General features: G+C 47.0%; 1 protein-coding gene across 1 annotated transcript in view; it reads left to right on the plus strand.

The window, feature by feature from the left end:
• The window catches only part of SIK2 (salt inducible kinase 2), a 93,125-nt gene that overhangs the window by 74,957 nt on the left and 6,802 nt on the right, over window positions 1-11,366 (plus strand). The window contains exons 10-13 of the mRNA XM_006271359.4: window positions 7,909-8,137; window positions 9,247-9,531; window positions 9,687-9,850; window positions 10,941-11,054. Of these exons, the coding sequence (XP_006271421.1) occupies window positions 7,909-8,137; window positions 9,247-9,531; window positions 9,687-9,850; window positions 10,941-11,054 (792 nt within the window). The remainder of the gene's footprint in view (window positions 1-7,908; window positions 8,138-9,246; window positions 9,532-9,686; window positions 9,851-10,940; window positions 11,055-11,366) is intronic.

The raw sequence follows: 11,366 nt of genomic DNA on the forward strand, positions 1-11,366 counted from the left end.
AGGGCTTGCAGCTGATCTTCTCAGCAAGGCCATTCCTGTAGCTAGAAATGTGTATGAAATCGGCTCTGGAGACCGTGTAGAATTGCAGTCCCATTTAATGGATTTTGTTTCCTGTAATCAGACTGGAAGATTTTGTGTAGGCCTCCCACACCTCCACAGCTAACACACTTGACTGAACTCCCCTAATAGGATGCGACGGCTCCACGGCCATACAACTGTATGGCTACAGCTCCGCTCTCTGAAGGGAGCTGCAGTGAAGTGAGCTTGATGCATTTTGCCATCATGCTGGGACATCTGTAGCTGAGAGAGGCAAGCTGGCATGAGGGAGAGAACTTGGGTGCTCTTGTGATGGGGATGCAGGTTGTTCGTGGAAATGTTTCTATGAAACCTCATCCTCACGTGCTCATTTTTGTCGTTCTCGCGCATTTGTCACGGGAGCGTGATTTTAATCTTGGCATGGCACATTCAGCCTGATTCACACCCTGGGCTTTACCTCCTGCTCGCCATGCTGATGGGTTATTACTTGTTGATGGTTAGCTTTCGACTTTAAGATTTATTTTGGATCTTTTTTCCACGTCACTGACCCGAATGGGTCCATGCAGAGTCTCTTCCAGCGGAAAGCCTACTGAGTCAGCTGTCTCGCACCACCCTTTACAAAGCAAATTGGACAGCCTAGACCCCCATGCAGAGATGACAGTGTGGGGTCAAGTCAGACTTGCCTTAGAGCCACTGCACAGCTGTGTGCTACAGCACACTGCCATTGTGGGAGACAGGATACTGGGCTCGATGGACCTATGGTCTGACCCAATCCATAACACTCTTATTATGTTCTTATGTGCTTGTCTGTCATGGTTTCTCAACGCATGACCCATATCATTAGTGGACTGCAGAGTGCCACTTGGTCCCATGATGCTGGCTTTCCTCTTCCTTTCCAGCAGCTGAATTGTGTATTAAATGCACTTTAAAATATATTATGCTTTCCAAGTAGAAAGCTATATTTGTTGCCATAAAGCTGTTGTTGCCAAAGGGGAAAAGCAGGAGTTTTTGCCTTGCAAAGACTCCATGAAATCCACTGCAGTGATGTTTAAGCACTTTAGATGCATGATGGATAGATGCCCCACAAGTAGGAAGGGAGGGGTCTGCGTGAGAGAGAATCCACTTCATGGAAACAATTTGAGCCACTGACTTAAAATATCAGGCGACAGATCAAGCGGTGTTCTTTGTAAATACAGTCCTTGTAGTATCCCACCAGCCCAAAATATTTATAGCTGTTCACCACAGTGCTGTAAATATTTTCCAGAGGCAGTGAAACACAGGCTGCTGCTATGACCATTGTGTCAAATAGCAACTGCCAGTGCTGACAGGCTGTTTTCTAAACGAACAGAAGTTTTCAAAATACCAAAGGGCTGAAAATAATGTTCCCCAGTTGACTTATTGCCCTACCACTTTTGCATAGGAGACCACAGACGGTAGTTTTGTCCTATTCATATATGAAGAAAAGACCCTTGCACCTGTACTGACAGTTGCTGTAGTTTTATTTGTGCACAAATTTAGTACTGATAAAAGTCCAAGGACCTAAGAGCAGTGGTGAAAGCACAGCAGGGCAGTGGCCGGCTCCTGCCAGCGCACCTCGAGCCTGTGGGTCCAGCCCTGACCTCTCATGCAAACTGACTCTGACCTGCGGCAGCCTCCCCTCCTGCTCCCTTCCAGTCTGCTGCGCTGCCCCATCCAGTTGTCTTGGAGAAGGAGCAGACTTTCTAAAGAACAGGAGCCAGGACCATAGGGGGAACAAACACCCAGCTGAGATTGAACAGCCCAAAGTCATTTCTTTATTAGAATCTGAATCCCCAGCTTGTTTGCTGTGAACATGTGCATGGTGTTACTGGCCCCTAACGTGTGCATTTGGAAAGAGCTGAATGTTTGAGAACAGCCCAGCAGCTGTTTTCAGCCTTTTGGTCGGTGAGTGGTCGCATGATGTCAAAAGTTTAGCCTGTTTTCTTGCCCTACAGTCTGGAAACTATTGCAAGTCAGAACATTATAAAAAATGGCCTTTTTGTATTATTCAATAGATCTACTCTTTGTTTATTCTGACTCGTGGATCTGATTTTGGGTATGGCCGGTATGTGGCTAACTCAGCTGTCAGAAGGGAAGTTGAATTCAATTCTGGACGCTGCAGCAGCAGAGTTGTTAACTAAGTGCTAACTGCAGAATATTTTACTTTTGATGATGCAGGAAGTGTGGCGGGACAGAGCTTGGAGGTGCTGAATTCTCAGGTGTGAAATATCATTACTTTATTTGCAAACAGGTTGTTTATTCCTAGAGCCAGAGAGGCAAAGGTGGCACGCACTCTGCCACTTTGCAGTGCTGCTTCCCCAAGCCTGTAAGCCGGCATCAGGAAAGCATTCAGTACCTGACTTGTCAGATCACATCTCCCTGGCCACCCCCTTGGTAAATATTAGCTAGCAGTGCTCCTCCACGGTTTACACTGGTACCAGAGCAGCAAGTCCATCCCTGACTGGTACTTCCTGGTGACAAAACATCAAACAATAAATCCTTATTAAGCACTTGAGGAAAAAGACCAACAGGTCTTTCTTTGCAACAAACAGGGTGTGGCTTTCCAATTGCATTAGCTTAATCGAGTTAATTTAATACAACTGAAAAGCTCTCTTCTCAGCCTGCAGCCTAAAGAGCATTGTGTCTAAAGCCATTCTGGCTGGCTATATTTTAGCCCAGGGGTGAAATTTAGGCTACAACATGGCCAACTAACATGCCTTCAAACCTGGTAGCCTGGATCTGAGCCCCCAGTAAGAGGTATTTTAATTTTGTTACCTCCACTTTGAACCAGACTTTGCCAGTCAGTGCAGGTCTTGGGACCCATCAGTGTGGCTTCAATAGAGATGTAGCTGCTGGATCTTCCAGTGTGGTGAGCAGTGCCTCTAGGGAGACATCAGGCTGGCACTGGGGGCGGTTATTTTTGCAGAATCCCCTGTGGCAGCAGGAGGCTCTTTGAGGTCTCTCACTAGACATCTCCCCAGCACAAAAAGCAACAGGAATTGGCTACCTCCCTGTCTTAAACAAAAAGCTGGTCCCCTCCCCAAGCCCGCACCGTGACGCCAAGAGGGATTCCAGCAGCTGAAGCCAGGGCAGAGGCTCGCAGGACTCTGGGTGTCATCTTCTCTCATGCATTTAATAACTGGAACCTGCAACATTTCCAGCTTGCATTGGGAACAGCTCTACTAGGCGAATACGGCTTTGCTCCGGACCGCATTCAAAGGTTTCAGTCACGTTTATAGCTCTTGCCTTTTCCTCTAGACCAATACGGCTACAACCTGGATACCTAGCTCTATAGAAAATGCTTGGACGAGGGGAATGGTCTTCTGTGCTAAAAAAAGAATGATAGTTGGGGCTGTTGGTTAATTTTTTTCCTGTAAAACAAACAATGCGAGCTCTGCAGTGTAGCCCTGGAATATGACTGACCTCTGCCCGTTCTTGTTTGGTTACTGTCAGAAAATGACATTAGCACAGGACTGACTGGCATTAGTAAGGAGTGTATGTAAAAGCCCCTTCTTATAACGCAGGTATCCCCTAGACTCCTCAGCCAGGGATTGGATGCGACACCCTAGCAAATGAATGCCTCCAGCTAGCTACAATAGCTCATATAAGTCATAACATCTTAGAAAGATAGGGCCCTGCTCAGGGTAGGACCACCCTATCTAAACCAACTCTTAAGGAACAGGCTTCTAACCTGTATCTAAAAAGTATCAGAGATTTCACCTCTCTTTAGGGAGCCTGTCCCAGGTCTTAACCATCCTCACAAAGTTCTTCCCAGCATCTAACTCCCTTGTAGCAATCTGAGACTTTTTCTTGTCATCCTGCCTCCTGGAGATGCAGAATAGTTGATCAGTCATCGTTCTCTTTGCAGCAGCCCTTTTTGTATCAGATCCACCCATTCTTCTCCAAACTAAGCCAGCCCAGTTCTTCCAACCTTTCCTCCCATGGCATGCAGTCTAGAGCTCTGCTTTCTTTTGCTGCTCCCCTCTGAACTCTTTCTAATTTGTCTACATGGTTCTTTAAGTGCAGTGGCCAAAACTAGGCATGATAGTCCAGATGAGATTTTTGCCAGTACTGTATTCCTGCCAATGCATCCAGTATGCTATCAGCTAGCTTGTATTATGGTGCTGATTCATTCAGCTTGCAGCGCAGGGTATAGCAGCCTAGGCATCTGTTCCATCTGACCATAGCATTTTGCAGGAGTCTTTATTGAATTCCATCATTTTTATTTCAGATAACATCCTCAATTTTATCAGGTTTGTGCTTTGTGTTTACCCTGCCTGATATTAGACCCAGGCTCTCACCTCTTGGGTCAGGAAGAGTGCTCTAGCACTCAATCTCCAGCTGATTTAAGGAGAGCCATAGATGGACTAGAGGCTGTCCTGTCCTGTCTGAGCAGAAGGAAACTTGGTGGCATGTGGGAATGGTGGGAAAGAGAGAAGAGCCATCCAGCTAAGAGGCAGAGTAAATCTTGAACTGGTTGGTACTAAGCTTACTTGCCCAGGCAGGTTTAAACCTCTTCATAGATGTTATATAGAAAACTGCACCAAGCTTCAGAAATTAAGAATTAAATTGCAATAGATTTAATCCTAGTAGTATGTACCATGGGTAAAGTCTGGATACATTCAGATAACTCCAGCTGTCCTGGGCATCAGTCCTACCACATGACTTTGCTTCTTTCCCATCAGGGGAGGGCAAAGTATAGAGAATTTCATTTTTAACATAGGCTTCTGCCAGATGTTACACTTCAGATATGATCAGTCTGTTAACTGTGTCTTAACTAGTAAACCAGCCATACATTCAGAGAATTAATGGCGCCACAAAGGGAAACCACCCATAAAAATATTACACACACAAAAAAAAGGTAATATTTTCGTGGCTGGTTTCTATCATGCCTTAAATGGAACCATAGGGTTAGGACCATACTGGGGGCAGCCAGGCTAAGTCCCAAATGTAGTCCCAGAACCAGAAGATGATGAACTGATTGTCTTCCAGCGGAGACCGCACTGGGGCTGGTGCGAGTCCTGCTGCAATTCCAGAGCCAGCCCACAATCAGCTGATTGTTGGGCACCTGTCTTTCAACTTTCCAGTTCAGGAAAAGCCCTGGTTCCCCTTCCACTGGTGAGTAGGGCTTGATTGGGATCTGATTCCCAACCCCAAAATAGCACCTCCTGCCATGCACGAGTTAAGCGCTTTGTTCAGTAAGAGATCTTAGTCCAACTCAAGCTATTAAGCCAAAATCCAGTACATGGGCCCTGCATCTGAGCACCTCTGAAAGCTCACTCTTTTCCAAGCCTGTCACTTCCATCTGGCTATATAGTGCTCCATACTCAAAGCCTTAATCAAGTAAATTCCTGGTTGAGAGGGACTGTATAGTGAAAGGCCTGTGGAGCTTTCAGAAGAAAGTGATGTCCTTGGAGATATGACAGCTAGCCAAGCCCAAACAGTTCAGCAATTAACTAACTTTGAAGTTAATCTGATGAGACTAAATTCCATTGAGAACTAGACTTTGTCGAATTGCAGCCACTTAAATGTCTGGGGATTAGTGGAGAGGAGGGAGGTAATTCCTATTAAGTGCCTGGAAGGACTTGAAAATGCAGAGGAGAGGAGAACTCAAGCATCACTTCACTTCGCAGGCTCTAGGCAGTGGGAGGAATCCCTCTCAAGTTTGTGAACCACTCTGCATGCTAGACTTTTCCTTTTTAATAGTTCAAGGTTCAGTGTCAGGCAGGCATTGAAAATTGCCTGATATCTTCTATTCATCAGGAACTGAAGATTAAATTGTTTCTTCTAAAACCATCAAGAAACTGGCAATCTTACAGCTGATCAGTGAGATGTCAGTGGTGGGGTTGCTTCTGCCCACAGTCTTTGCTAAACTAGACCCTGGCTTCTTGAGCTAGACTGGACATCTCTACTCTATCCAACTTGGACACCAGCACAAGGAAATTCAGCATCGTATAGGTGCCACATCAGTATGGACAGTGGTAGATACCCAAGAGCCCTGTGGTAGGAAAGATTTGAGATGGAGGGGGTGGGGGGGTCTGTTACTCAAGTTAATCTTCCTCAGATGGATAGATCTAATTCAGCAAGCAAAACACCTGTGTTTAATAGGCAGGCTTTTACTGCAGTTGTACTTGCAGCTTTTCTAAAGGCCAGCTGATCTTTAAAGTTGATTTGCAACTAAATACAGCCTTCGTGCTAAATTTGGTTCTTGTTTTTGGCAAATCAGGAGGATCTCTGCTATCTGTATACATTTAAGGATGCATATGGCTTCCCATGCATTTATTCAGTCTTCACTTTTACTTTATATTAAAAAATACCATACATTCTTTTCTGTTTTCAAGACAGATGATCAGTCCTTTACCAATGACTTATTTCAAGCTGTATTCGGATAGAAATAGAAGTAGAAATTAATTAAAAATGCTCAGACAGGACTCAATTTATATAAAACCATCTTACAGATGCTTGAATGCATTTTCTTACATAAGTTTGTCAAATCATGTTTTGCATTTAAACTACAGAAGTGTTTTCCATAGGCTTGAATTGAACTGGGTGTTTCTGGTTATTAATCCTTCAGTGTTTTAAAACGAATAGATCTCATCCTCTCCGCCCTTGCTTTTATTCTTAGACTGGGGAGGAAAACAAGTGTTCATGCCTTTTTACCCAATTCCTTATCAGTTTTTCCAATTTGAACCAGTAATTAAACTGAACTACTTAACTGAATAAACTGGAAAGAAGGAAGAAAGTTCTCTACACCTGTAGGAGAAGCTGTTGCTATTACAGGCTGATTTAGCATTTCAACCAATTCAGGTTCCAGGTACTTTGCATTAATTCAGCAGTGAGACATTCTCTAAAATTTGGGCAGCAAACATGCTTTGCAAGAATAGTCTATGCGACTGTGCTAAGTTTAGCCTCATTCTGTGTTCCGATAGATTCAAATTTAATGTACGCTTACATTTTTTTTTTAAAAGCCGAAATAATAACATCCAGTATAAACAAGAGCGGATTGAACTTTGAAATAATCTGTTTTCACACATGGTGATCCTGCCAGAAGAGAGAGAGACACTATGCCAGTAGCTCCTAGGGCCCCTTATACAGTATTAAAAAGCACTCTAAAGACCCAACTGTGAATCAGCCCAGGCTCCAGTTAGTAGCTCATTGCTATTTCTTTTACCGTTCCCAATTACAGAACCAAAACGTAGACCCATTGTGAACACATTGATGCTGTTCATCCTCATTATTCAACCCCGTTAAGCTTCAGGCATCTGCACATCAGCAGACACAAAAGCCAGGCCACGTGGGCCCTTGAAGCAAAGGGCCCTGTCCGAGCAGAAGCAAGGGAAGGGTGTGAAACGACCGCGGGAGAACACGCTGCGACGCAGCTTTGTAGGGACACCGCAGCGCCCGGCGCGGCGAGACAAATTCGTCTGCTTGTTTATTGCACTCCAAGATAAACAATGGGCAAACTGAGAAAACAGTCAAATGTTGAACATTCCCCCAGTATAAATATTTTGCGGCTGAACCTGGAGCAGATTTTGAGAGTTATAAAAAAAATAAAATAAAAAAAAAAATCCCAACAAAATTGCATCGTTATAGAAATGGAAATCATTCTGCTGTAGAGGCTCCACCACCACCAGTGACTTAGAAATAAGGTGAAGCAGTGATTCACTGGAGGGGGATGCATCTCTGAACTCAGCAGGCTACAGAGGCATTAATATGCAGGCTGCCTCGAGTCTGGCCTGGCTGCTCTCTGAGCCTCTGCCCGCTCACACTCCAGGCTGGAGATTTCTTGCTCTTCAGGGAGGCTCTGCTGACTGGTAATTGAGCGCTCTGTCCTCCTCTTTTTGCGACCTTTAGATAAATGGCTGCCTACTGGATCCCGTGCCCCCTATCATGATGAGGAAAGGATGCCAGTCGCTGCCCACCAGCATGATGGAAACCTCTATCGACGAGGGGATCGAGACGGAAGGCGAGCCAGAAGATGACCCTGCACAGGCCTTCGCGGCTCTCCAAGCAACCCGCTGTGGAAAGAGACGTCACACTCTGGCTGAAGTGACCAACCAGCTGGTCATGATGCCAGGCACAGGTACGGAAGTCAAAGACCGCGGTCAGTCTCCGATTCAGACTCTAACATCACTCAGTCTCTCGAGTTCTGGGTGGACACTAGTTTGGCTTGTATCCCAGTGATGCTAGGGATGGGCCTGAGAAGCAACACTGTTTGTTGCTTAACATAGAGGCAAAAGCGAATGTGCTTTACAGGCAGAAAGGGAGCAAATTCACACCCGGCTCATGCAAACACAATCCCATCCCAGTAGCAGTGGGCAGAGAATGAAGAATACGAGGCGGCTTAAATCTAGGTATTTTTAATTAATTAACTCTCTCAAAATACTTAATTCCTTGCTGTTAGAAGTCTCTACAAAGAATCCAAAAGTCCCTACTAGTATCTTTGATACCCTAAGTGCCAATGAGATGATGCAGCCATGTGAGTTTGGGGCGTAGGCCAGTCGCCTGTCCCAGGTTCAATGGCATCTGGCCAGGACTGGAGTGGGAAGTCCCTTAGGAAACGGTGTGAGCAGGAGGCAGCATTGGAGACGTCTACCAGAATCAGCAGTGCTGAGCCAGCTCCCGGGTGTGCTGCTGTTAAGCTTTCTAAAGCCAAGTCCACTTCCCCCCTGTGCCAGCCAAGATTTTGTTGCCTTGCTTGCAAGAGGTGGGATGTGCTCTCACTGCCACCCCCACATCCCAGTTCAGGTCACTTCGTCCTGCCTCCCTCCATTCTCACTGCCACTTCTCTTGGACATGGAATTATTTTCTTGGCCCAGAGAGTTGTGGGCCGTGCCTGTGCGGCAGCTGCTGTGCTCTGCCCCAGAGATGGCTGCATTTCAATGGCAGGTGTGAGTGCTATGTCATCTGCAGAGCATTCGGGGGTAATGTCTGGCTGGAAAACTGCGTCTCCTCTCTAAACAAGCGTCTTCCCTCCGGGATCAGCAGCGGAGTGGTGTGACCCCACTCCAGCACGGGAAGTGTTAATAATTTAAGTCGCTTTGTTTATAAAGCTGGTGGGTTTTGTTCCATTTCCTTTGAGGCAGTCGCAGGAGACACAGCTGATGGGAACTGCTGAAGCCTGTGGCACTTCCTTTGCTTTGCTAAATTGCAGAACTTTCCATTTAATCCTGCCTCTGTTGTTTCTCAAAGGGAAAGTCTTCTCTTTGGATGAGAACCAGTCTTTGGGCAGCATTGACTCCGAGTACGACATGGGCTCCATTCAGAGGGACCTCAACTTCCTGGAGGACACCCCGTCCCTGAAGGAAATGGTGCTGGCCAACCAGCCGGCGCCTAGAATGACCCCCCCCTTCATAGGCCTGAGACCTGCCAATCCAGCCATGCAGGCGCTGACCTCCCAAAAACGCGAGGCTCACAACCGCTCCCCCGTCAGCTTCCGAGAGGGGCGCAGAGCCTCCGACACGTCTCTCACGCAAGGTAACTATTCCCCTTGTTCCGTGACGAGTCCTGCCCAAACATGGGGCTGCGCATGCCTTGTTATTTCACGTCCCAAGCTGGGGCTGCGACTCGGTTGGGCTGACGGACTATCAGTAGCGTCTCCTCCGGTCTTGTTTTGCTTCACTTCCATCCAGGAATTGTAGCATTCAGACAGCACCTTCAGAATCTGGCACGAACCAAAGGAATCTTGGAGCTGAATAAAGTCCAGCTGCTCTATGAACAGATGGGATCAGAGGAAGAGGCCAACCTGACATCAACTGCTGCGCATTTGCAGGACCTTGTAAATAGTCCCCCTCAGGTACACAACTGTTTAGACTGTGCGCGGTGCTGTACAAGCCACAAGGAGAGACAAACCCCTCCCTCAAGGAGCTGGTTCTATGCAAGGCACCAAGCATGCGATGAAAGAAATGGATTTAGTGCTTAAAATTCCCACTTCTCTCCCTCATTGGTAGCCACTTCAGTTTTTGTGGTTTGGTGTTTGCCAGCATTATGGGGCTGCTCTTAGCTTCCTGACTGCAGCCCTTTTTCAGTTTGTAGCCTGCAACGTGCACAGAACCGTGCAGGACTCAACCCTGCGCTGCTGCTGGCATGAATGAGCACACTATTCAACATTTTAAGCGTGGCAAGGGGGCTCCAGTTCTTGGCCTTGCATTTGACTTTATTTTGCCATTGGCCCTTAGCTGCCTCTCTCTAATGAAACAGGAGGCAGTTAGTGTAACAGAGCTCTCCCTCGTTCTGCTCCCAGGAATCGAATAATTCGATAGGACCTATTGTCTGCCTTGCAGAGTGTTCCTACCCTTGCAATACTGAAAAGCCCTCAGCTTGGCAGCAAATGCGAGGGGCAGGGGGAAGAGGTGAGAAGGTGCCGCTCCCCAGATGCAGAAAGCTGGATTTGGCCCTTTCAGACGACTCTCTTGCTAGGGGTACGACACTGTGAAGCTCACGGAGCTGGTGTGTTGACAGCCATTTGCTCCCCAGCTGTGTCAGCAGCCCTCTTGCCAATTGGCAGTGCCTCCTGTATGCACAACCCCACTCCGCTCCCATCAGAAAGCTTTTTGTCTGCGTTGTTAGCGTGAGGCAAGGGCGCTGCACTGGGGTCAGACGCAGTCATGGGGTCAGCCTGACTTTTGTCCCCGAGCCAGAAAATGTTTTGCATTTCTCAGTTTAGGCAGCTACAAGCCCTCTGTACATGACAGGGAGGAGACCTGCTGGCTTTATCTTTTCTGCCACGAGAGCAGTGAACAAGCACGGCATGGCAGTGACACTAGAGCCCCCATCACAGCAGCTTAGGCCTCTGTATGCTGCTCTTTAAAGGGCTTTCACAGAAAATGTAGCTTGCGTCTGTGATTGTTTACCTGTGTCTTTTTTATCCTCACTTCTCCTCCCAGGAGGAAACATCACAGCAGCAGGACCCTGTCTCGGCATTTCCTAATGGCGTACACCCCCAATTACTATCCAGACGGCAGAGCTTGGAGACACAATACCTTCAGCACAGACTCCAGGTACGACAGCGTCACAGTGGCAGCGCAGCTTTTGGTACCGTGCAGCCGACCGGCCTCCGAGTTGCTGCAGGTCTCAGTGAGAGAAAAGGGGGGAAAAAAAATAAAGTAGCAGGTTACCCACTAGTAAAGCAAGCCCAGTTAAAGATGCATCTCCGCTTGGCTCCTGCTGCCTTCCCTCTCAGCCCCTTACTGATATGGTGCTTGCAGGAGGAACTGAGTAGCAGCACTTCAGTAACCATTCTTGTATAATTAGTCTCTTAAAGTGCTCCAGGACCTGGCCTTTGATCCATCCTGAGGAGTCTTTGACCTCTG

Source organism: Alligator mississippiensis, chromosome 16 (genome assembly GCF_030867095.1).
Source record: "Alligator mississippiensis isolate rAllMis1 chromosome 16, rAllMis1, whole genome shotgun sequence".
NCBI classification, from domain to species: domain Eukaryota; kingdom Metazoa; phylum Chordata; order Crocodylia; family Alligatoridae; genus Alligator; species Alligator mississippiensis.